Raw genomic sequence first — 27559 nt, forward strand, 5'->3', positions numbered from 1 at the left:
AATCATTGTAGATGAATTACATCATTACATCATGCAAAGAAAGGTGAGGAATTAGACTTTTATTAGTTGCTTGTATGCTGTGGGACTGTTATCTCTAAGGCACAGATGTCTGTATGACACACTGAGGAGCATTCGTTTGAATGGGCTTCAATATTTGTAGTTTATTAGAGTAGGTGGAGTAGGGGATCAGCTGATCGCCCCCTGATTATTCAATGTGAACTACACTTGAATTCCATTGATCACTTAAACCCTTTTTTTTTTTTTTTTTTACTTTCTATGACTTAACAGATGTATTTAAATATAAAATCTTCTATAATCTGTTACCCATGAAATGATAACATTAACTTGGATCTTGATTTATTTTTTTTTTATTCCTCTTGTGCAGAACTCACAATATACACATTTGGTCATTGTTGTTATATTCATTGTTGATATTTTCTACACTGGATGCGCTGTGGAAGAAAGCGTCCAGAATCTACACGAGTTTAATGCTGGATTTGCACAAAGATGAAGCAGTTCCCACTTTAAAAGCAGAAGCTGCTGTTTATTGGCTTCAAACTGTAAGTACATTTTATTGTTTGTAAATGTCTTTTAAATGTACAGTTCTGTTGCTATTTTTGGTTGCATCAAGGACATATACAAAGAGCAACTTGTTTTTGCTTCGCTAGCCAGTTAGCTAAATTCAAGTGCAAACTTCTTCAACAAATGTCAACAAACTCCAACAAACTTCTATGTTCATAGACAAACAGTTGTTCATACTATAAATTAAAGGTGCTACAGAGGATGTTTTGTTTTATACATTTTTGCAATATTACTTGAAACTGTCTTTACTAACTGATAAAAGACTATTTATTCGGTGCACTGAAAGGAATAATATTAATATACATCATCGGTGCATGAGGTAGGGCCTTAAAAACATCAACCAATCATTTATATGATTGTGGCGACCAGGGCGGGTGAGAGCTGTGAGGGAACAACGTGAGGCCGGTGGCGTGAGAGTTAATGAGCTCCACCTGGGAGGCGCACCGGCCTTGAGTCTCTCACGGAGGAGCTCCGGGAGCATAAAAGGAGGAGCGACGACAGTGAAGGACGAGAGAGGACCAGGCCTGGACTTTATTTTATGTTTTATTATGTTTGTGTGGACGGCAGACGGCATTACTTTCATTTTGTATTTGTTTATTTTGAATTAAAGTTATGTTGAATGTTCGCCGGTTCCCGCCTCCTTCTTCCCGTACTTACGAACTGTGTTACAGTGATCATCGCATAAATGATTGGCCTTCTGGCTTGTCAATCACTGCCATGACGTTCCTTGTGAGAGACGTGCTCCAGTAACTTTCCACACTCCACAGGCGCCGCATGCAATGTTTTTGTCAGGAGACAGGAGTAACAACTGCAGATTATGAGTTACCTGCGGTGAGTCCGACATAATGAATCCACTAACACGACACAGCGAATGCCGGTGGTAAACAAACACTCATGTTCCAATAATCGTGCACGAGTTTTGGGAGGCGTTCCCTTGAAATGAGCTGTGAAGGAGGGGGTTGTTCTTACGCATGCGCTCATTTCAAAAACTCACTAACAGTCTTTGGTTTCTCAGTCGACGAAAACATCCTCTGTTGCACCTTTAAACAATACCTTTACAAAAATGCTCGACAAATGGTAAGGGGCGTGGCGTTTCTGGACGCCTCAGCGAATCATGATACACTGGGCCAGCTACCAACCTGCTAACCAATCTGAGCACACTGCGAATTTCAGAGGGAGTGGCTTCACAGAAGCAGGAAGTCAAACGAGCCGTTCATATGACAGTGGAAACAGAGGTGTAGAATAAAGGTAAACTATATGAAAAATACAGCATTTTCAAAAAAAAAATGAAGCATTAAGACATGTTAAACTGTGCTTCACAAACACAATCAAGCCTAGAAAAAAAACACTGAACCACCCCTTTAATATAAAATTAAATTTTAATATAATGCATCTTTTACTTTCGGCCCACAGACCTTGATCAAGTTTGATTTTTGGCCCTTCGTAGTAAAAAGTTTAGACACCTCGGCTCTATAACATCTCACTGTTACAGATTCATCATGAGCTCAAAGCATTATGGGTAGAATCTCTCTACAGTCTATTCTGATTCATCAACACAGTTTCACTGATGATCTGAAATCAACCCTAAACCCAGGATAGAGCGGTTGAGTGAATGTGGTCTGGACTGTGTGGATGAGGCTCATTGTGTCTCCAGAGACGCTGTAGAAGGACAGAGTTCCTGCACTGTAATCCACACACACTCCTATTCTACTGCTGATGGGCTTTACTGGGAGTTTAGTCTCTATGTTATTGTGTCTGAATGAGTAACTGGAGGGAGAGCAGAACAAACACCAGGACTGATCATTACCTCCAAACAAACACTCTTTACCCCATCCCTTCCTTCTGATGCTCTTATATGACACTGATATATACACACTTCTGCTCCTCTCAATCTCCCAGTAACAGCATCCACACACACTCTCTTTACACAACACCTGAGGCCACTGATCAAATCTGTCTGGATGATCAGGATATGGCTGATCTGTGCTAGTGTCAGTAATCACTTGGTTCCTCTCAGACAGATGGAGGCGTTTATTCACTGTGTTCAGATCCAGATTGAGCTGATGGGAATCTGATGGAGATAAAACACATCAGAATTAGGAATTATGAATCTGATCTTTTAATGTTTCTGAACTCTTCATGTTCAGTATACCATCAGTGTCTCAGTACAGTTTACCAGATATCCTGTGAAAATCATCATTTACATCAGTGTTTTTTGGGCCAGTCTAATCAGTCTTCCCTGAATATTAAAGGTTCAGTTCTCCCAAAATGAAAATTCTGTCATTAATTACTCACTCTCATGTCGTTCCACACCCGTAAGAATTTCATTCATCTTCAGAACACAAATTAAGATATTTTTGATGACAGAATGCTGTCAGATTTCCTGCCATTCACTGCCTTTGTTACTGAAACTTTGAAACTTCAAAAACTTCATAAAGTGATCGGAAAACAAATCCATGTGAATCGAGCTGTTTAGTCAAAATTTTATGAAAAGGATACATCACTTGTTATGATGAACCACTTTAATTTAGGTTTTTACTCGCAAATAAACATTGATCAGCGCACATGAGTGAAGCTCAACCAAACCTGAATGACGCACAAGAACAAAAACCCAAACTTACTGCATAACTCGTGAGAAAGTTCCTCATAGGTTATGCAGTACGTTTGAGCTTCTGGAAGAGGTTTGATCTTGTGCATCATTGAGGTTTGGTTGAGCTTCTGCTTATGTGCGCTGATCAATGCTTACATGTGAGTAAAAGCCTAAATTAAATTGGTTCATCATAACAAGCGATCGATTCTGTCATGGTTCATGGGTTCACTTACTCGCCCTCGTGTGGTTGTGGTGTGCGTTGCCTGTGAATGAGTGATTGTGTGGGCGTCACCCACCTGTCTGATTGTGATGTGCTGCCAGCCGTGTCTTGTTCTGTGTTTGCTATTTAATGTGCGTGTCTACATGGTGTCTTTGTCAGTTCGTTGCAGGCTGTCCCGGTGTCATGTGTTCTGTGTTTCACTTCCTGTTTCCTGGATTTCTGGACTATTGTCTTGTGCCTGCGTCTGGGTGGATTATATGGACTGTCGTCTTGTGCCCGCATCTGGGTTGGATTATCCTTGGTTTCTGATACCCGTTGCAGCCCTGCGCCACCCTGTTCATCTGCCTCTGCACGCCATTGCTTCAGCACGCCTCAGTCACTGCATCGACTGCCCATTTGGAGTGAAGTTATTGTACAGCGTATTCTGTCAATAATACGCCAAGTCAAGTGTTTTACTTACACTTGGATCCTCTCTCTGTGTTCATTTCCTGACAGAACGAACTGACCAAGAATGGATCCAGCAAGGTCGTCGGATCTTCAGGAGTATTTGAGCAAGAGCGTTCAACGGATGGATCAGCAGGACGAGCATGTGATGGCCACTGCTCGTGCCGTGCAAGCGTTGGTGGCGCAGGTGGCCGAGCTCTCGACCCAGGTATTACAACTTTTGTCTCCCACTGCGCCAGCCCCACCCTCCGTTCCCCACTTATTCGCCAGCACACAACAAGAACCACGCATTCCTGCACCTGAGAGGTATGGTGGAGAACCTGATGCTTGTAGAGCTTTTTTGTCTAAATGCTCTATTTATTTCTCTCTGCAACCTAACACATTCTCTTTGGAGGAGTCTAAAGTAGCGTTGGTTATGACGTTATTGACTGGACGAGCGGCGTTATGGGGAACGGCGATGTGGGAGAACAACCGCCCATGCTGCTCCTCGTTCCAGTCCCTGTCGCAGATGAGGCGAGTGTTCGACCGTTCGGTGGCGGGACGGGAGGCTGCTCGCAAGCTCGCGGACCTGCGGCAGGGAGTTCGATCTGTTTCTGACTACGCCATTGAATTCTGCACCCTGGCAGCGGAGTGTAAATGGAACGAGGAGGCGCAGTGGGATATGTTCCTGCATGGGCTGGTCGACCGTGTTCTACAAGAAATCTACTCACTGGATCTACCCACCACTCTTAACGGACTGATTGAGCTCGCGCTGCGAGTGGATGGCCGTTTGCACAAACGTGCTGAACGCAGGAAGCCTGTAGCGCGTCTCGAGAAACTGGATGCTGTGGGAGTCAGCGGTGAGAACACGGTCGGCCCCCCGTTCAATCTTGAGCCCATGCAGGTGGGGAGAGCTCGGCTCTCCCGGGAGGAGAGGACACACCAGAGGGAGAAAGGACTTTGTTTGTACTGTGATGGAGCTGGACATTTTCTTAGGGATTGCCCAGTAAAAGGCAAAGTCCGGCAGTAGGACCGAGGTTACTGTCGGGCGGTCTAACCTTGGATAAACCCTCGTCTGCAACACTCCTCCCGGTGAGATTGCAATGGGTATCGGGACGTCACATCTGCCAGGCTCTGGTCAACTCAGGTGCTGAGGGAAGTATCATGGCACATCCCTATTCGCCCCTTGGATCACGCCATATCTGTTTCGCTCTCAACGGACAGAAACTACCCACCATCACACACGCCACGGAGTCTATAACCGTCATCATTTCCGGTAATCATACTGAACTATTGTCATTTTACCTCTCCAGATCAGTTCATCATCCCATCGTCCTGGGACATCCGTGGCTGGTGGAACACAAGCCCAGGATCGAGTGGGGCCAGGGATCCGTGGCGGAGTGGAGTCAGCACTGTCATGCGTCTTGTTTGTTGTCTGCCTGTTCTTCTGTGTCTCGTTCTGTGTTACAGGAGGAGTCGGTGAACCTGTCAAACGTGCCCCAGGAGTACCATGACCTGAAGGAAGTGTTCAGTAAGTCCCGGGCTGCTTCTCTTCCTCCGCATCGTCCCTATGACTGTGCCATAGACTTAGTTCCAGGGTCTTCTCCGCCCAAAGGCAAGTTATATTCACTTTCTAATCCAGAAAGGGAGGTCATGGAGAAATATATTTCTGATTCTCTGGCAGCTGGGATCATCTGCTCTTCCTCGTCTCCTGAGGGGGCAGGGTTTCTTTTCGTGGGTAAGAAGGATGGGTCTCTGCGGCCATGCATTGATTACAGAGGACTGAACAACATCACGGTAAAGAATACCTATCCTTTGCCGTTGATGTCTTCTGCCTTTGAGCAGCTGCAGGGCGCATCTCTGTTCACGAAATTGGACCTGTGCAACGCTTATCATTTGGTCCGCATTAGGGAGGGGGATGAGTGGAAGATGGCTTTTAACACCCTTAGAGGGCACTTTGAATACTTGGTTATGCCCTTCGGCCTTTCCAACTCGCCTGCCATCTTCCAAGCACTCGTCAATGACGTGTTGAGAGATATGGTCGATCAGTTCATATATGTCTACCTGGATGACATATTGATATTTTCTTCTTCTCTCCAGGAACATGTGCAACATGTCAGGCGAGTGCTCCAGAGGCTGTTAGAGAATGGGCTTTTTGTCAAGGCGGAGAAGTGCGTTTTCCATGCACAGTCAGTTCCATTTTTGGGGTACATCGTATCGTCCGAGGGGGTGCGCATGGATCCTGACAAGGTTAAGGCTGTGGTGGATTGGCCAATTCCAGATTCCCGCAAGGTCCTGCAGAGGTTTTTGGGGTTCGTCAATTTTTACCGCCGTTTTATTCGCAATTTCAGCCAACTAGCCGCTCCTCTGACTGCCTTGACCTCCCCCGCAACGGCGTTCAGGTGGTCGGATCCAGCTGAGGCTGCATTCTCCAACCTCAAAAGCCGCTTCGTTTCGGCTCCCATTCTTGTCGCCCCTGATCCTTCACGTCAGTTTGTGGTGGAGGTTGATGCGTCAGAGGTGAGGGTAGGTGCAGTTCTATCCCAGCGCTCTGCAGCGGACAATAAGATGCATCCTTGCGTGTTTTTTTCACATCGTTTAACCGCTGCCAAACGCAATTACGACATTGGTAACAGGGAGCTGCTGGCGGTCAAATTAGCTTTGGAAGAGTGGCGTCACTGGTTGGAGGGTTCGGGGGTACCTTTCATCGTCTGGACTGATCATAAGAACCTTGAATACATTAGATCTGCTAAACGACTAAACTCTAGGCAGGCTCGGTGGGCTCTGATTTCGGTCGTTTTGATTTTTCTCTATCTTACTGTCCCGGGTCCAAAAACATCAAGACCGATGCATTATCTCGTGTTTTTGATCATTCCGAGCGCCCGTTCACTCCCGAGTGTATACTTCCTGAGAGACTTATTGTCTCTTCACTCATATGGGAGGTCGAGTCGAAGGTCTGCACAGCCTTAACGCCTCCGCCCGGGTGCCCACCGAGTCGGTTATTTGTGCCAGAGGGGTTACGTTCAGACGTTATCCGATGGGGCCATGATTCCAATCTGGCTTGTCATCCAGGGGTTAGTCGTACCAATTTTTTGGTTAAACAACGATTCTGGTGGCCTTGCATGGCTCGCGACGTTCGCAATTTTGTTTTGGCTTGCTCTGTCTGCGCTCGTGGTAAGACTTCCAATCGTCCCCCAGAGGGGCTCCTTCAACCGCTGTCTGTCCCTTCGAGACCCTGGACCCACATAGCGCTAGATTTCGTCACAGGCCTCCCGCCTTCACAGGGCAATACAGTGATTTTGACCGTAGTGGACCGGTTCTCGAAGGCGGCGCATTTCATTCCCTTGCCCAAATTACTCACTGCCAAGGAGACAGCGGTTGCTGTCATTAATCACGTCTTCCGTGTTCATGGCCTCCCGGTAGACGTGGTTTCTGACAGAGGATCCCAATTTACCTCCAAATTCTGGAAGGAGTTTTGTCGGTTACTGGGGGCGACTGTTAGTTTGTCATCTGGGTTCCATCCCCAGACGAACGGGCAAGCTGAGAGAGTCAACCAGGATTTGGAGAGAACGTTGCGATGTTGGGTAGCTCAGAATCCTTCCTCCTGGAGTCAGCAGCTTCCTTGGGTGGAGTACGCGCACAACTCATTACCAGTGTCGGCTACGGGCCTGTCGCCTTTTCAGTGTAGTCTAGGTTACCAGCTACCTGTCTTTCCTAGTCTGGAATCCGAAGTCGCAGTCCCCTCCGCTCACGCCTTCGTCCAGAGGTGTCGTCACACGTGGAGAAGAGCCCGAGAGACTCTTCTTCAGGTGGGAGCGCGCACCAAGGCCGATCGCCACCGGCTGAAGCCTCCCGTATACGTCGTTGGTCAAAAAGTGTGGCTTTCATCCAAGAACATTCCGCTCCGTGAGTAATAAGTTAGCACCCAAATTCATTGGCCCATTTACGGTCACCAAAATTCTTAGCCCGGTGACTGTCCGCCTCAAATTTCCCCCAGCGTACCGCAGAATTCATCCCGTCTTTCACGTGTCTAAGATCAAACCTGTTTTTCATTCCAACATTAATCCGCCGGTTCCGGTTCCTCCCCCGCCGTGACTCGTAGATGGGGAACCTACTTATTCGGTCCGTCGTATCTTGGACGCTAGGTGGAGGGGACGCGGATTCCAGTACTTGGTGGACTGGGAAGGTTACGGTCCGGAGGAGAGGAGTTGGGTTCCTGCCAGGGACATCCTGGATCACTCTCTCATTGATGATTACAATGGACAGGTAGGCTCTCCTGGGAGTGCCAGGAGGCGCTCGTAGGAGAGGGGGTACTGTCACGGTTCATGGGTTCACTTACTCGCCCTCGTGTGGTTGTGGTGTGTGTTGCCTGTGAGTGAGTGATTGTGTGGGCGTCACCCACCTGTCTGATTGTGATGTGCTGCCAGTCGTGTCTTGTTCTGTGTTTGCTATTTAATGTGCGTGTCTACATGGTGTCTTTGTCAGTTCGTTGCAGGCTGTCCCGTTGTCGTGTGTTCTGTGTTTCACTTCCTGTTTCCTGGATTTCTGGACTATTGTCTTGTGCCAGCGTCTGGGTGGATTATATGGACTGTCGTCTTGTGCCCGCGTCTGGGTTGGATTATCCTTGGTTTCTGATACCCGTTGCAGACCTGCGCCACCCTGTTCATCTGCCTCTGCACACCATTGCTTCAGCACGCCTCAGTCACTGCATCGACTGCCCATTTGGAGTGAAGTTATTGTACAGCGTATTCTGTCAATAAATATTGTTTTCCTTGCACTTGGATCCTCTCTCTGTGTTCATTTCCTGACAGATTCTCTTAAGAAAATTTGGACTAAACCGCTAGTAACAAAGGCAGGCTGTCTTCAAATATCTTAATATGTGTTCTGAAGATAAACGAAGGTCTTACGGGTGTGGAACGACATGACAGTGAGTAATAAATGACAGAATTTTCATTTTGGGGTGAACTAACCCTTTAATGTTCATTATTATTCTGTGTTTATTATAATTTAATTTAAAGGCCTGTTATTATATTTACACTATTCAAATGTTTGAGGTCAGTATGATTCTCTTTTAAAAGAAACTGATACTTTAATTTCAGCAAGAGTCCATTAAATTTAATTAACAATAAGTGTAATAATTTGATTTATAAAGTTTTTAAGCATAGGTCTATTATTGGTGATTTCAGTAGACTTTGGAGTTGAGCTTTCCCCAAAGGTTAAAGAGACTAGATACAAAATCCTGTTTAGGATAAATCCATAATAGTGGAATTTATCCAGAAGAATTTTCAGTTTTTTTACTTTCCTGAAACTCTTGAAAAGCTTTTTTACTACTGTGATTATACATCTAAATCTTGAATGAATGCTTTTAATTGGCTTTCAGTGAAAAATAATCATATATATTCTTTAGATTTAGTTTTTGAATATGTTGAATCCTCAGTTTTTTCGTTTATGTCTTGTTATTTGGATGTAAGTATGATATAGTTATGCTCTCTGTCCCACTTTGTAAATGTACAAAATGTGCATTAATAATGTAAAAAGACAGTGAAGACATTTAAAATGTTAATAAACTTTTTTATTTTAAATAAAATAACACTTCCACAAATCCCTTCACTCGATTGGGATGTTCTCTTTTGCAAGGGCAGTGGCTGTAATATCGAGCGTATTTTGCAGTATTAAACCCATATTTATACCGATTTCATCAGGCTTTGAAAATTCTTCAATAAGAACACAAAGAATGGCCTTCTCAGCTGCCATAGTTGCAACTTTTGCATCATCAGAAAAGGGTGTTCGACCATTTCCATCTAAAAAACATTTTGCAATGTTTTGTTGGGGCTCCAGGTGACAGGACAGAACCAAAAACACAATGAAAGAGGGAACACAGAACATACAAGAGACTAAACGGTTCTTAACAGTTCTAAATGGATCTTGGGATCAAATAGCAGAAGAGACTTCTTTCAAAAACATTAAAAATCCTTACAGACCCCAAACTTTTGATCTGTGGTGTACTATATAATATACTTTGGTTTATAATATATATTTTAGTGTATGTTATATTATTATTGTTGTTATTATTATTATTATTATTCTTTATGCCATTTAAAAAGCTTGTCATTGAATGTCATGTAATTTTTTTTACTGGATCAGATTTGAATGGATAGTTTAAACATCATTATCATTACTTTCCCAAGTATAAACCATGTGAATAGAAATTATATATATGAGTGTTCAATAAACGCTTCAGGAATTTGGCACTGAAACCTTTATTATGTACAGTGGGGATCGAAAGTTTGGGAACCCCTTTCAGAATCTGTGAAAAAGTGAAAATTTTTAACAAAACGAGAGATCATACAAAATGCATTTTATTTTTTGTTTAGTACTGTCCCGAGTAAGATATTTTACATAAAAGATGTTTACATATAATCCACAAGACAAAAAAATAGCTGAATTTATTCAAATAACCCCGTTCAAAAGTTTGGGAACCCTTGGATCTTAATACTGTGTGGTTACCTGATAATCTATGACTGTTTTTACGTTTTGTGATGGTTGTTCATGAGTCTCTTGTTTGTTCTGAGCAGTTAAACTGAGCTCTGTTCTTCAGAAAAATCCTCCAGGTCCTGCAAATTATTCAGTTCTCAAGCATTTTTTGCATATTTGGACCCTTTCCAGCAGTGACTGAATGATTTTGAGATTCATCTTTTCACAATGAGGACAACTGAGGGACTCAAACACAACTATTAAAAAAGGTTCAAACATTCACTGATGCTCCAGAAGGAAACACGATGCATTAAGAGTTGGGGGGTGAAAACTTTTGAATTCAAATATCAAGGTAAATTGTACTTAATTTTTTTTCCGGGAAACATGCAAGTATTTTCTGTTGCTTCCGAAGGGCAGTAATAAATGAAAAACAATGATATTTAAATAAAATAAGAAAAATTGTGACATCTTCATCCTGTTCAAAAGTTTTCACCCCCCGGCTCTTAATGCATCGTGTTTCCTTCTGGAGCATCAGTGAATGTTTGAACCTTTTTTAATAGTTGTGTTTGAGTCCCTCAGTTGTCCTCATTGTGAAAAGATGAATCTCAAAATCATTCAGTCACTGTTGGAAAGGGTTCAAATATGAAAAGAAATGCTATTTTTTTTGTCTTATGAACTATACGTAAACATCTTTTAATGTAAAATATCTTACTCAGGACAGTACTAAACAAAAAATAACATGCATTTTGTATTATCTCTCTTGTTTTGTTAAAACTTTTCACATTTTCACAGATTCTGAAAGGGGCTCCCAAATTTTCGATCCCCACTGTAGATTACCACAAACTCCATCCAATCAGCTTACAAGAAGCATTCATATTCATTTTCAAAATGGAAAACAAGAAAAAAAAACATATTGTGTTATATTGTGTCTGAATGCTAAACACATTTTCAAGTTTTTCACTGGAAGTTCAGCAGCTGCACTACAGAAAGCTGACAAATACTGAAGTAAATAGTTGTAAAAATGTTCACATTGTGTAGAATGTTGCAAAACATTTTCTTTCGTAAGTAAGTTTAATCTCCTAAATCTTTAGTGTAAATGCGCCCATCTGCTTGTTTTCTTAGTGACTTACATTGTAGGAAGTCGTTCCTGGTTCTGGGAACAATGTTGGTGAAAGTAACTGTGGAAATCAACAGACATGAAGAGTGTGATTATCATGTCAAGAGAAAATGATCCCTGCATCCGTTCCTAAGACATTTCTAATATGATCTTCTACATGATATGAGATGATGGAGGATCATTTCTGAAAGCAGATGAATCTCCAGGACTTTACCTCTGTCAGAGATCTTCTTCAGCTCCTCTTTGCAGAAATCCTCCAGTTTGTCTCTCAGCTGACGGACAGATTCTCTTACGCCATCAAAAGAGGAGAGAGAACTGAAGGGATCATCATTTACATCTGTAGATTCAGGAGGAGCTGAGAGAGACTGGAAACTCTACAGAAAACAGAAATCAAAGCTCATCACCTCCACACTTCAGCCAATAACCTGCCCTACTGACAGATTTGAGCAGCTCTTGTTGATCTTTAGTAACTCTCCTCAATCCAGCTTCATTCTTCTCATTGTGGTAGGGGGACACTAGGACCTGGGGGAGAATTGGTGAGGCATGACCGGAAAGGGTGTTGAGATTAATGATTGCCACACAAATTAGATCAGGTGAAAATAACTATTTTAAAGGGAAGATAAACGATCAGAAGGATAGAACGGGAAAGGGAAGCTGGGCTCTTTGGTTGTTCAGGAGCAGGCTGATGCTAATGATAGCAGTGGATAACGCAAGCTGCTAAGGCAAGGTAACACCTGCTTTTTATGGTTTTGTTTGTTTTCTAAGTATAACGTTATGTTCCTTGTTTGTTGCAGTATGTTGATGGTGAAAGGACCAGGACTGATGACTATTATATCAGTGGACAGTACAACCAACTAAGAAAAGGACTGGGGCTGATGACTATTATATCAGAGGATCGCACACACTACTAAGACAACAAGGTAGTAGCCGAATCAGTAGTTTTGATTTATTGTTCTTGTTTTAGAAATGTACTAATGTGTGCATTTTTTATCATAGGACTGGCACCAATTGTAATCTGTTTATATTAGAGTTTTGTATTCTATTGTGTTACCAATGTGGTGATTTAATGAGTTTTGAACTCGGTGTTAAGTGTTGGCTTTTTAGTGTGCTCAGGATATGTTGAGTCCCTCCCTTCAATAAATGTCCAATGTGTATTGGGAGCATGGGCGTAGGTTTAGGGGGGGACGCTAGGTACTAGTCCCTATCAATATTTTGAGATGACAAATTTGTCCCCACCAATATTTAACAAGCTCCTTTGAACTGCTATTTGGATCGATTCTACCAGCCAGGATGACGACAGTTTGTACTTTGTAGATGCCACCCAATAAGAAGAAAGGGGACATCAGAGTCAGAGTGTAAGTAGGCAAAATAACTAGCTAGCCACACAAATAAACTATCAGTAGTGACTGACCAGGCTTTCAAATGCAGATTCTACTGTGGAAAATCGTATTAACTGGTGATAGTATGTGTTACCCAGGATGATAGAATGCTATGTTAGCAAGTGACTGAATGTCAATTAGCCTGTACCTTAACTTAGAATCTTGCAGTCAACATAAACGGAGGATCTGAGACATTTTTCGTTTCCTACATTCTGTTTATGTAATGTATTTGTGAGTGTAGCCTACCCTACATGCAGAGAAATAAAAGGGAAACCACCCACAGTTTAATGAAGAACTGACATTGCTAGACACATGTGCTGGAAAAACGTGTTGGCAATGTTAAAAAGGCAAAAGTTACCACTGTTGGTTATTAAAATATAATTAATCATTATTTAATTGATAATATCCAATAACACTATCTGGTAGGAGGGTTAAACTTGCTAGCCATAGGATAGACTACAAAATTAATTAACAATTTTGTATGCAGGAAAGACCGCATCAAACCACAACAGATTTACAATTACATTTATTCATTTAGCAGACACTTTTATTCAAAGCGACTTACAATTGAGAACAATAGAAGCAGTACATCTAGGACAACAATATATTATATTCTATATATAATATTATATCATTATATTGAATCCTGAGACCAAACCTACGCCCATGATTGGGAGGTAACAACAGAATGAGAAGGAATGGGGAATTCTGAGGAGTTTGTTTTAAATGTGTTTGTTTCTTTTTAGGTTTCCCCAGGCGGTTGCACTTGAGGGACAGTGGGCGCACGTGTGGTATTTTTGTGGATGCGGTAGTTTGGTGTGTGGGTTTTCACATAGTAGATACTTGCTGTGGTGAATATTTGGTTTGGAGTATTATTAATTTTTCACTCCACTTGTTCCTCAGTGTACTGCCTGGTTAGTTTTGTTCTTCTTATTTATTTATTTATTTTTATTGTCTATGCTGGAGTGTATTTTGGTGTTTCCAATAAAACTGCTATGTAAAAGCTTTTTGTACTAAATTCATCTTGACTGCTGGTTTATTCCATACACGATATACCTGTAAGCTCATTACATGGGCAAGGTTACATGTTCATTATATCATGTTAGAGCTGTAAGATCTAGAGTTTGACACTTACACTATGTGAACTTTCTAGGAAAACACTTGATCAAACATCTGACAATAACATAAATGTAACAGATCAAGAGCATCAATGGAGTCACATGACAGGGTTGAGTAGATTTGATCAGGAAAAGCAGTTCAAAAGCAATGAGTATTCATCATTATTTATAACTTATGAGCGGCTTGGAAATTCACAAGGACTCTTTGGACACGATCCTAAGCTCAGGTTTTGTGGTTTAAATATGCTGAAGCATCACTAATATACAACCTCACTTCCTGTTTGAGGACTTCACTGTCAAATTCATTAAGGTGTTATTGAAAAATATTATAAAAGGTCTCAGCAGGTTTGAAGATTATATGATTTTGGTAAACATTACTTAGAATTTCTAGTAAAAAAAAAAAGACAAGTAAAATGAGGATGGGAAATCTAGCTGGGGAAACTGGTACCAGTGAAGTTTTGAGCTGTTGTCTGGAAGCTCAATATATCTTTCAGGAAAATGTTTCCAAAGAGATTTCCAGATCTGAACTGCATTTGTAAGTGCGTCTCTTTGAAAAGAAGAAGATCAGATGAGAGTCTGACTGATGATTATATAATAACTGAACACACAGATCAACTCTTCAGTCAACGGCTCATTCTGCTCTCATGAAATGTTTCTCTGCGAGTCTCTTGCTCAAGTCCACTATGATCCTGTTCTTCTAGATCTCTGTTACCTGCAGGAAATGGATGTGGTCCTGTGTGTGTGAAAGCTGCTCCATCTCAGCGTCTCTCCTCCTCAGATCATTGATATCCTGCTCCAGTCGCTCCAGTCGTCCTTCAGCTCGACTCACTGCAGTCTTTTCCTGATCTCTGATCCGCTGTGTGGCCTCAGAGCGGCATCTCTCAATGGAGCGGATGAGCTCAGTGAAGATCCTCTCACTGTCCTCCACTGCTGTCTGTGCAGAGCGCTGTTAGGACACACATCACAATCACACAGTGGCTTCAGTGAGTCTGACTGAGACTTCTCAAACTTCTCTTCTTCTCCAGACTCACCTTATGAGACTCCACAGCCTCTCTCAGCTGCTGAAGATCTTTCTCTCTCTGCTGGATCCTCTGCTGGAACATCTTCTGCGTCTCCTTCAGCTGGTGCTAAAGGACAAACCAATAACAGGAGAAACATAAATCATCAAGTAAACATGAATCCAGTATCAGTGAAGTGCTGAGATTGAGGGGTTAAAGATCTTGCATGATAAGGTTATAGGTTCATTCATAAGTGCCATCATTATTTCATCAGTTTAGTTTTATAAGGATAGTTCACCCAGAAATGTAAATTCTTTCATTGTTTACTCATCCTCATGTCTTTACAAACTTTTTTCTTTTGCAGAACACAAAAGAAGATATTCTGAATAATGTCTCTGTTTCTAGAGCCCAAATCAAATATGGTGACACATCAATAACACCAAACCTCACTGGCTCATTCATGTCACAACAAAACATAGTACCATATTTTATTTTTTTTATTGCATCAGAATTCTATGGCTGAATCCCAAATGGCACCCTAAACACGTGTTCTTACGAATGTGTTCTTACGAACACGTGTTCTTTCATGATGTAACACTGTTTTGACTGTAACACGTCGTGTTTTTTTTTTCGTAAGCACATGTCAGAGGCCCAGACGGAAGAGAATAACTTGTTGAACAAAGTCGTTATTTTTATTTATTTGTTTTGAGCACAAAATTTTTTATCGTCGCTTCATAAAATTGTTGTAGACCACTGTAGTCATGTCGACTGTTTTAACGACGTCTGTAGTACCCTTCTGGATTCTGAGAGGTTCAGTGTCATTGCTGGCAATAGACCTTTTTCACATTTCTGGTTACTCAGAAGCAGAAGTCATAGTTGGGTAAAATTCTAGGAGGTGAATGAGAGAATACATTAAATATATTTTTTTGTGTTGCCATATTCTCAAATAGCAAAAGAAAACTCAACAACAGCGTTTTCACAAAAAAAAAAAAAAAAAAAAAAAAAAAAATAGAGATTGATAGCAGCAGTCAGATGAGAGAAAGATGTCAACTTTACAGTCTCTCCCATAGCCGCTATATGAGAAAAATCTTCACAGCAGTGTTTTTTGAAAAGTTACCATTGGCTCTAGTCTATTTACGGAGACCAGAGCCATGTAGTTTTTTTTTGTAATTTTATGAAAAGATAATACAATACTAAGTATAGTGTTATTAATGTACATACATTAAAAAAAAAAGAAGATATAAAAAAATTTGCAAGATTTACGATGATGACAGTTAAAACGCTTCATCAGTCTTTGAAAAGGGTCCAATGGAGGCCTCACTGAGCCATAAGATTTTATCAAAAACATCTTAATTTGTGTTCTTAAGATTAATGAAGGTCTTACGGGTGTAGAACGACATGAGGGTGAGTAATTAATGACAGAATTTCCATTTTTAGATGAACTAACCTTTAATACTGTGACGAATTTAAACGCTGTGTAGAAACTGTGTCATGTGATTGAGATCAGCCTATAATCTCCTGTTCTGATCTCTCACTGCATTTGTCTGGGCTGATAAATGGTCCATGCTGCACAACTCGAACGAGTAGCATTGATGTTTTGATGGCATTTTTCATATGCAACAGAAATGGCAGCTCTTATCAGTTGGCCAACATGGTGGTGGCACCAGTGCAACCTCAAACAAAATTTAGTTGTACCGACAAGAAAAAAGGTAATTTGGTCGCAGTCTGGAGCCCTGATGACTACTCACTTTTTTGGTGTGAACTACTAGGCAAGGCAAGGCAAGGCAATTTTATTTGTATAGCACATTTCATACACAATGGTAATTCAAAGTGCTTTACATAAAGAAGAATAAAAATAGAACATGAATAGAAATAACAGTGATGATACATAAAAGGTATAAAATACATTAAAAATGAAATAAAAACAGGAAAAAAAAAAATTAAAGAATAACCTGTAGATAACTATAAGTAAAATGCGAGGAGCACCTTTTAATACAATACCCAAGTATTCAAAAGACAAGTAATCACCAAATGACACTTGCTTGCATTGATAGACATCTTTAAATAGAGCAGCAACACCTCCACCTCTCCTAACAGCTCTGCAGACACTCATAAAAGTAAAGTTAGGAGGGGCTGTTTCATTCAGGATTGTTGCACTGCAGCTGTCTTCAAGCCATGTTTCATTTAGAAGCATAAAATCTAGGTTGTTTGTGGTTATTAAGTCATTGACTAGAAGTGATTTATTTTTAAGTGAGCGTATGTTTAGAAGTGCTAACTTAACAGTCTTACTTTCTGTCTCTACAGTAGTCTTAGTTTGACGTGTAATAGGTAGCAGATTAAATGGGTTTGCCAAACGGTTTGAAAAGGCCTTAGGCTTTCTATAACGTAATAAAACAGAAATAGAGAAAGCTACAGGCACACTGGGTTCCCGCTTGTTCTGTAAACATTTGATAAAATCACTGTTATCATAGCGGGGACCCGACACACATCACTGAGAGCTGTTATCGGTTGTTTTTGATTCACCTAGAACAGATGAAGGAGGGTGAGGGCCCTGGCGTTGTGGCAGGGCCGAAGAGCTCTCGCAGGAGGAGGGGGAGGTCGAGCTGGGCCCACAGGCTTTGGTGGTTTCGGGGCTTGACGCTTTTTTGTTGATATCTGGGGGCTCGCAGCAAAAGAGTGGGAGAGTTTGGTTCCAGCGTACACCAGTTCCTCCATTTTCTCTGAGAAGCACAGAAGAGGGGATGCTGGAGAGAGGGATAACGTGTCCGGTGAGAGGGGCTGTTGCTCTGGTGTTACCGGAGGCTGTAATATGTTGTCCTGGCTTCCCTGGCTGTTTTCCCGAAAGTCGTCCTTGGGTGCTGAATCTTGGAGCAGTTCTAATACGTCACTGTCTCTCGGTGAGCTCAGTGGGCAGGGCTCAGTCAGGATTGTGTCCGTGAGCAGTGGTTGCTGTGGCTGCGTGGTGTTATCATTGACCTTGTGGGAAGTGTCAACCGCATGTCCATTCAGCTGCTGAAATGAAGTCCTGTGGTCAGTTGTACTCTGTCCAGGTGTGTTTGTGCCATTCAGTTTGAGTGGATTTGCACACACTGCTGAAGGATGATGAAGGGAGAAGTAGATATTGTCCTTTAGCACTCTTGAGCCCAGTTTGTTTGGGTGCAGGCCATCATGAGTGAACAGTAGACTCTGATTCCAGAACAGATTGAAGTTGTCGATGAAATTCAGTCCTTTTAAGTTGCAGGTTTTTTGCAGCCATGTGTTAAGTCCAAGCAACCGTGTAAATCTATTTGTTCCTCTTGCTGGGAGTGGTCCACTGATGAACGACTGAACTTTTAGTCTTTTAAGCATTTCAAAAAGTTCACTGAAATCCCTCTTAAGGAGTTCTGACTGCTCCTTCCGAATATCATTCTTCCCCACATGAATGATTAGTCGATTTGCAGTCTTATATTTCATCAGAATGCTCTTAAGTTCCCTGTTTACATCAGAAACTGTTGCTTGTGGAAGGCAGCATGTAGTTGTATCCCTGCTGCTAATGTTTCTGATAATAGAGTCACCCACTATCAGAGTCCTGGGCTCGGCTGCTCTAAGAGCTGAGTGCCGCTGACTGTTCAACCTTGAGCGGCAGTTAGCATCGGTGTTAGCTGCTGGCTGATTTGATCTGTGTCCGATCATGTTTGGGGATTCCTTACCCACATTAGATTCCTCACCCACATTCATTAACACTTCAAATCTGTTCTCCAGATGTATTGGCGGTGGTAGGGAGCTAGTGTTTGGGGTAGAGGATGCTACTGCATTAATATGTGATACTCGTGACAATCTGATGTCTCGAGTGCCTTTGGGTCTCGCTCCCTGTGTGTGCCATCGATTAATATGCTGATCAATTCCGGCACTCAGTACGGTCTGTTTAGGGGCATTAGATTCATGGGACTCACCATCTGTGGGCTTAGGACGTCCATGATGAAGCTCTGTTGTGTGTTCCGTCTGGTTTGGTAGTCCCGCAAGTAACTTTGTTTCAAGAACTGCAATCCTTTGTAGAAGTCTGTGGCAGTTTGTGCAGCAGGTAGATTCTTCAACCAGAGGAGGCATATTATTTCTAATCCTTTTGGATGTAGGCAGCTGTGTTTTTCCTTCTCCGGAATGTAAGCTGATGGCTGCCGTCAGTGGGAGGCTGGTTGGATAAAAATTCCCCTTTTTTGTAGCAATTCTTCCAGTTAAAAAGATTGTTGTTGCCAAGATTTGTCGTTTGAGCACTATGTTGATTTGCTGAAGTTAAAATTAGGAGATTAAATATAAAAGCAATAGAGCAAAGCGCGGAGCTGTAAGCAAGAGCGTCCGAACAGTAGTGAAGCAGGAAGCTTTTTGAAGGGGTCCTATTATGCTGGTCATTGGTTTCAGATGTTCCTACATTTTTCGTAATTTAGAATAAATTTTATAACAAAAGTTATTGATGATGTCATGAATCAGGGTGCATCATCGACTTTTACCTGTTGTCTGTGTGCGTCTCATTTTTCTGCAGCTCGTGTCCTGGACAATAAGCGCTGATTATTCGGTGCAGGTGCGCACAGATCACAAGTTGATTTCCCTCACTTATTCCTGTTTCCCTTTTATTCACTGCGGTGTCTGTCCTTTGTGTGACTCCTATCTTGGTTTGGACCTGCTCCGTGTCTCTTTGTTTTCTTACCTGTTCTACTGCTGTGCCCAGGACGTCTAGACAAGGAGTATACAGCTAGCCATACGTTTGCTATTCTGTCTCGTTCCTCGTCCTGTTAGGTATCGCACCTGAGGTGGTCTCCACAGCCTGTGTCCACAGGTGTCTGTACAGACAGCCTAACCTTCCTTTGTTGCCCATGTGTGTCACTACACTTTGGATGTTTGTTATATCCTGAAGTGTCAAATAAACTGTTGCACTATCCTCTGCTTTTGAGTTCTCTCTTCACACACCTTAGCAGAATCTGCTGACCTTCATGGACTCAGCAGAAGATGCAGAATTTCACCAAATTCTCAGGCAGCAAGGCGCTCTTCTGGGAAGGCAGCAGGAGGAGATCAATGCCTCTCATCGCGCTCTCCCAGAGCTGTCTCTCCAGCTGACCCAACTATCAGAATGACTTGATCTGGTCCAGATCAACCCTTCCGCGGCTCTTACGGTCCCTCCTTCGCCCGAATCTGAGGTGGCCGTTCCTTGCTGTGCCGAACCTCGCCTCAATCCACCTGCTCCATACTCTGGTGTGCCCAATTCATGCCGTTCTTTCCTGTCTCAGTGTTCCCTGACTTTTCCACTCCAGCCACTTCGTTTTCCCATGGAAAGCTCTAAGGTGGCATTTAGCATCACGCTCCTGATAGGGCAAGCTAGAGAATGGGGAACGGGCATGTGGGACAATGGACATGAATGTTGTAATTCATTAAGGAATTTTCATGATTCTCAGGTAGCTGGTATCATCCGGCCCTCTTCCTCTGGCTGGGGTGGGGTTCTTCTTTGTGGGGTCGCTGCGCCCCTGCATAGATTATCGGGGGTTGAATGACATCACAGTGAAGAATCGCTATCCTTTACCGATGATGTCATTGGCCTTCGAACTCTTGCAGGGGGCACCCATCTTTACAAAGCTGGACCTCCACAATGCTTATCACCTAGTAGGAATAAGTGAGGGGGACAAATGGAAGACCAACTTTAACACCCCTACGGGGCACTTTGAATATTTGGTCATGTCTTTTGGGCTTTAAAACTCCCCGGCGGCCTTCCAGACACTCGTCAATGACTTGCTCAGAGACATGGTCGACCTTGACGACATCCTAATCTTCTCCCAGAATGAGCGCTCCAACGGCTGCTTGAGAATCGTTCTATTCGCCAAGGTGAAGAAGTGTGAGTTTTACGCACTGTTGGTTTGGTTCCTGGGTTTTATTCTTTCGCCCGAGGGTATCCAAATGGATCCCACCAAAGTAAAAGCAGTTTCTGATTGGCCCACCCCAGATAGTAGAAGAGCGGTCCAGCAATTTCTGGAGGATTTTACAGGCAGTTCATTCGGAATTTTAGCCAGCTTCGCTCTTGCTCTGACTGATCTCCCTTATACTCAAAGACAATTCTGTTGGTTGGCGCAGGCCCAGACTGCATTTACAAACCTAAAGAGTCACTTTGTTTTGGCTCCCATCCTTGCCACTCCGGATCCGTCTCATCAGTTCGTTGTGGAGGTGGATGCGTTGGAGGTGGGAGCGGGGGCTATTTTGTCTCAGAGATCACCTTCGGATGAAAGAATACATCCCTGCACTTTTTTTTCTCATCGTTTACCCCAGGGGTGGGGAACGTTGATCCTGGAGGGCCATTGTCCTGCAGAGTTTAGCTCCAACCCTAATTAAACACACCTGAAGCTAATCAAGGTCTTCAGGATTACTAAAATTACAGGCATGTGTGCTTTTTTTTCAAGGTTGGAGTTAAACTCTGCAGGACAATGGCCCTCCAGGATTATCGTTCCCCACCCCTGGTTTAACCCCTTCTGAACGGAACTACGACATTGACGTTGGCATTGGAGGAGTCGCGTCACTGGTTAGAGGGCACGGAGGTCCCTTTTATTGTTTGGACCGATCATAAGAACTTAGAATACATTCGCACCGCCAAATGACTAAATTCCCAACAGACTCCCTGGGCACTGTTTTTCAGTCATTTCAATTTTAACATTTCATACCGCCCGGGGTCTAAGAATGGTAAGCCTGGTGCACTTTCAGGGATCTTTGAGGCTGAACCTAGATCCACTCTCCCTGTGACCATTCTGCCTCCCGATTGGGTGGTAGCAATGATTACCTGGGGGTGGAGTCCAGAGTCTGCGATGCTCTGCGCAACGTCACTATTCCCGCGGAGTGCCCTGAGAGCCTGTTGTTTGTGCCCTGAGTCAGTCTGAACTAGCGTCCTACAGTGGGATCACTCATCCGAACTAGCTTGCCACCCAGGAGCGACTCGCACATGCTGTTTAATCAAGAAATGGTTTTGGTGGCCGTCCATGGCACAGGACGCTCGTCAGTTTGTGTCAGCCTGTCCTGTTTGTGCTGTGGGTGAAGGCTCCAATTGAGCAACATCCTGCGGTGCAAATTGTGCGTTTCGGGCGTTTGACGCGCAAGTTGAAAAATCTGAACTTTGGTGAAAATTCGCGCCGCGTTAACCAATCAGAAGCTTGCTCTAGTAGTGACGTGACGTAGCGAGCTGAGGCAGAAAATCCGAAACAACATGGAGGACAAAATCATCTTCGCTGTACATCTTCATACTTTTATAGAAACAGAAATAAAAAGGATCTTGCTTGAAAGAAAGTGAGTGAGGAGGTCGGACAATCTGGTAAATTGTAAAAAACAGTCTTTACTCAATTTGAGCTATATATATATATATATACACATATTGAGACTACAAGCTAACTAAAGCCAACAAATTGAGCTGTAATTTACAACTATTTCCTCACTGACGAGTTGTGTTTATTCAGAGGAACTGTGCAGAAAGAGTGGAAGAGTCTGGGACACATAAAGGAGCGGGAGAGCCCCTGTCATAACACAAATTCGCGTCTGTTGTGAAGTGAATTTCACGCGCGTATGAAGCGTATGAAGCGAATGAAGCGAGTAAACTCAAAATGTCCAAGCCTCCAACTACGCGCAAATAGCGCGTTTTATTCGCAAAAGTCGCGTCGGGTGTGAACGCAGCATGACAGGGGTCCCCAATGCATGTCTAAGTTTTGGACAGAGTTCTGTCGACAGCTGGGAGCAACTGTCATGGTTCAGGGAGCATCAAACTTTTACCTGTTGTCTGTGTGTGTTCTGTCATTTTTCTGCAGCTCATGACCTGGCACTGATCAGCACTGATTATTCAGTGCAGGTGCGCACAGATCACAAGCTGATTTCCCTCACCTGTTGCCTATTCCCATTTCCCTTTTATTCTCTGTGGTGTCTGTCCTTTGTTGTCAGTAGATTGTTTTGTGTGCCTCGTCTCTTGTGTTTTGGATCTGTTCTGTGGGTTTTATTTTCTTACCTGTTCTACTGCTGATGTTTGTTATACTTAGGGTTGTTCCGATTCCGGTACCAGTATCGGAAATACCACAGATACCACAAAAAAATTCTTGCATCGGTATCGGCGAGTGCTTAAACTCACGTACCGATCCGATACTATTTTCTTAAACAATATCGAGTTGTGCCTGCTATCTTTGCTTAATGCAGCAAGAGAATTCGTGGCTCAGAATGCAAACACAGGAAGTTGTGCTGTGTTGCCACAAGCAACCACTGACTTTGAAGACGCGTCACCCCGCGCAACACGATGGTTAAAGAAAGGCTAGGACGGAGAAGGATTAGGCATGGCAGAATCAACAATCTTTAGAAGATTCATTCAATCACAGTTTTCAAAAGACAGCCAACGAGCGATAACGATTACCGACAAAATTGCATCAATAGCGTTAGCATTAGCAAACCCAATTTACAAGATGATAGAATTATTCCGCTCCTGCGGTGTACAGAGCTGAAGTGTGGACTCATTTTGGCTATAAAGAAGCCACTAAGGAAATCAACAAGAGTCATTTTGTTTGCAAAATAGGCATGTTAAAATCCAAAACTTAGGAAACGCAATGAATCTGAGAGCTCACTTAACGACATCATCCACGCTGCAGAGAAGCTTTCGATAGAATTTAAAGTATGTACTGCACGTTTTCCTCTCAGTAACTAAAATAAACACACAACAAAATTGACAGCGGTGGCAGCAGAAAGAAAGCATCTGATCATATTGATGTGGATATGGTTGCACCAGCTCTGCAGATCAGTACTTTAAATAGCACTTTATAAAATAGACTGCTTTAAAGCAAACAGCTTTACAGTATTAAATATAAAACAGTCATTCAGTCGTGGAATGGACTATGCTCTTTCTCTTGTTAAATAGTTTAGAAATTAAAAACTGCTATACTGTTAACCTTTAAAACATATACACCTAAAAAAATCCTGCAATCACTTTACTATTTTCCCTTAGATTGCACAAAATAGTGATTAGTGATATAAATGCAAATGATACAGTATTGATTAAAATAAAGTTGCTTGTCAGGTTTTATGCATATGGTTGAGTGTTCTTTATGACACTAATTTATATTTTTAAATTATATTTTTATAAAAAACAACAAAAAATGAGAAATATCACAATATATCGCCTTTCTTACAATATCGCAATATATCACAATTTATACAACAGTTCTGTCTGGTTCTCGAATCTGATTGGCTGATAGCCATGCGATATTTCAGTGATAACAGCACTCCTACTGCCTTTTCACCGTTTGTATCACTCCGCTTGAAGTGACCGTCATGGCGGCCGATCAAATCAACCGTAATTTTTACAAATACTACTTCTTGTACCACGAACTGTAGTTTTAATAGTTTTTTAGGCGAGAATGTAGTTGTTTAGACCTGAAATATGTGACTCATATTTAATAACAGCGCCTATTTTACCATTTGTTTTGACGTTTTCGGAGATGCGAGCTCGAGTGCGTCAGCGGCCGTTCAGTGCTTCTGTAACCGCCGAGAACAGCTTCATCTCGGCCAATGCCTCGGGGATTTGCCGCTGGCTCTTATAATGGTTAAACATGAGACATAATTCAATTTGAGTACATAGAACGGGCAATCTTTGGTCTTATTAATCTATTATTTGTTCCAGAGCAAGTCGAATTGTGCTAACGTTATATTAAATTTGATAATAATAAACGTTACGTTACATCCTTATATAGCACATTGGCTACAACTAGACGGGACATATCAGACTCTTCTCCACTATGTAATACGTAAAACATTAAACTTTATAAACATATGTTTTTTTTGAGTAAAGAAAACGCTTTACAATTTTTTTCAACAGATCTTTATTTACCTTTGCATTGCACAGAGGAGATGTCCAAACTGCGTGCGCACTTTATTCAGGAGGTGAGGCAGATTAATGAGGCTTGATTGACAGTTTGAGGATCCAATGGAGTTAGGAGGTTTTGTCACAAGCTCTTTAAAATCCTTTTCATTCGTTAAATATTTGTAAAACCCACATACAAGCGTAAATGGTGACCTAATTTTTTACTAGTGCTTTATGTTTGACTGAACTGTACAGTTGTGCTTATTTGTTGTTCTAAATATTATTGTTAATAAATATGATTTTATATAAAGATGTCCAATAAGTAATATGGATTGAGTGAACATTACATTAATACGCCATTAGATGGCGGCAACACTTTACAGGAGAATGAGTCAGTGAAGCACAAGAGACTTTTAAATTGAAAGGAACTTTTGCAAAAGGAAGTTGTTTTTAGCGCTGTGGTGTAATGGATGTTACGGAAAAGGACAAATACAAAGATCGCTTTCCTCAGCGGACATTCAAACGGACTTGTATAAAGGATATAATATTATGGACATCGACTTGAAGAATTAATGTAATGCAATATACCAGACACAGGTAATAGCCTACTCTCTCTCTCTCGCTCTCGCTCTCTCTAATACTGTACAAAATTCAATGTGTTTCAATGAAGCGACTCAACGTTCCTTCGTTACTAGTTCTGAAATATCGTTTTAGAATTAGTAACGGAGGCTTGGTCCAACTGTCAAATTGAGATTTGAATCCGTGGCGGAAGGAAGTAGTGCTGCACAAAAGAGGGTTTTAAAGACACTCCGTTGTTGTTCTTATTTATTTACACACTCGTGCCGTCGAACTGTTGTATAAACGCAATATCACACTCGTAGCCGTGCGATATGGCTGTATATCAGCACGCTGTGATTACCTACGGCACTCGGCCTGCGGCCTCGTGCCTACGGACGAATCACAGCGTGGTGATATACAGCCATATCGCACGGCTACTCGTGTGATATTGCTCATATATCATATCATAATCCCTGTATCGTGATATGTCTTGTACAAAATTCTTGGCAATACACAGCCCTAAAAATAATTATATCAATTCATGCAGGGCTAGTAGTATATACAGATACACACCCAGGTATCGGATCAGTACTCGGTATCAGCCGATACCCTGAGCTCAGGTATCGGAATCGGTATCGGGAATGGAAAAGGGGTATCGGAACATCTCTAGTTATACTCAGAAGTGTCAAATAAACTGCTGCGCTATCCTCTGCTTTTGAGTTCTCTCTTCAGGCACCATAACAGATGAATCATGATTTTCTTTTGTACACAGTTCTTTGTGTACAAACTTTGTGAAGTTTGTTCTTTTGAAAACGTTTGTACACAGATTTCATGCACAGATTCATGAATACACATGCTTAGTGAATGAGACCCACTGTTTTTACAACACTTACTCTAAACCCTTTTTTGCAGCCTTACTAATGCAGATTAACTTGATAATCAAAATGTACTTTTAACACATTCCTCAGCAGTATACAACATTAGTCTTTTATTGTGTCCTCACTATTTTTTGTAATGACTGATTTCTGAACTATGCAGTTTCATGCAGGTCTGATGTTATAAATGAAGTTACAAACGTAGGTTCGGGAGGAGCTTAATCATTCAGTCCTGCATCCCTCCCCCTCTCCATCACTGTTTATGGTGAGGTGCGTTACATTTACAAAACACACTTTATGCGGTCAACCAATCACAGCAGACTGTGATTTTTGGAAGATGGGTTTTAAAGAAACTAAAAAAATAAAACAGTGTTCAGACAGTGAGGGTGACAATAGTCATTAAATATGTAAATTTATTCTAGTAGACCTTATAAACAAAGTTATGAACATGTAAATAATCATAATGTGACATCTTTAAGTTCATACCTGTTTTTCTGTCCTCTGTGATGCAGCTGATACAGTGTCGTGGTTTTTATGTTCATCCATCGTACACAGCAGACATATACACTTCTGATCAGTGCGGCAGAAAACCTCAAGGATCTTGTCGTGTTTCTGGCAGATCATCTCCTGCAGTCGTCCAGTGGCTTCAGTCAGATTGTGTCTCTTTCCTTTAAACAAACTCTCATGTTGTTCAAGGTGATTCTGACAGTAAGAGTTCAGACACACCAGACAGGACTTGACGGCTTTGTGTTTTCTTCCAGTACAGACGTCACACTGCACATCTCCAGCTCCAGCGTAACAGTCAGCAGGAAATTTAATCTTCTTCAGTTTCTCCACCATTTCAGCCAGAATGGTGTTTTTAGCTAAAGCAGGTCTTGGACTGAAGGTCTGTCTGCACTGAGGACAGCTGTAGACTCTCATCTGATCCTCCTGATCCCAGCAGCCTGTAATACAGATTTTACAGTAACTGTGTCCACAGGGAATGGCTACTGGATCCTTCAGGAGATCCAGACACACTGGACACATAAACTCATCCTGAGAAAATCTGGCTTCTGCCATTTTACTGCATGAACACAGAGACACAAACACAAAACAGCTCAACTACACTTCAGTTTCTCTTTCTCTGAAGTCATGTGATTCCTGTTTCCTGGTTCTGTGTTTAAGTGATGTCTGTAAAACAGGCGTGTCTGTAAAGCAGCTTCCTCATTCCTGGTCTTGAAGAGCCTCATTCCTGCCAAATATTTCATGTGTGTTTCCACACACATTGTGTTTAATCAGTCTCGGACACACACTCAAAAAATGTAAGTTAGAGAGAAGCAAGACAACACCCTTAAAAGTTCAGTAAATCTGTGTCCTAAATACTACACTGCTAATGCAGACTGAAAACTGTGTT

At 42.1% G+C, this 27559-nt stretch overlaps 1 protein-coding gene across 1 annotated transcript; it reads right to left on the reverse strand.

Annotated features, from left to right (window-relative positions):
• Positions 1-1942: 1942 nt before the first annotated feature.
• Positions 1943-27294, reverse strand: LOC125245803 (tripartite motif-containing protein 16-like). The gene is made up of 6 exons (XM_048156566.1): positions 26653-27294; positions 14935-15030; positions 14616-14849; positions 11621-11780; positions 11420-11467; positions 1943-2653 (listed from the first exon to the last, which is right to left on the reverse strand). Exons 1-6 carry the CDS (start codon positions 27223-27225, stop codon positions 2133-2135), a joined length of 1632 nt encoding a protein of 543 aa, XP_048012523.1. The 5' UTR covers positions 27226-27294; the 3' UTR covers positions 1943-2132.
• Positions 27295-27559: the final 265 nt, after the last annotated feature.

The sequence above is a fragment of the Megalobrama amblycephala genome, linkage group LG14 (assembly GCF_018812025.1).
Source record: "Megalobrama amblycephala isolate DHTTF-2021 linkage group LG14, ASM1881202v1, whole genome shotgun sequence".
Taxonomy (NCBI): domain Eukaryota; kingdom Metazoa; phylum Chordata; class Actinopteri; order Cypriniformes; family Xenocyprididae; genus Megalobrama; species Megalobrama amblycephala.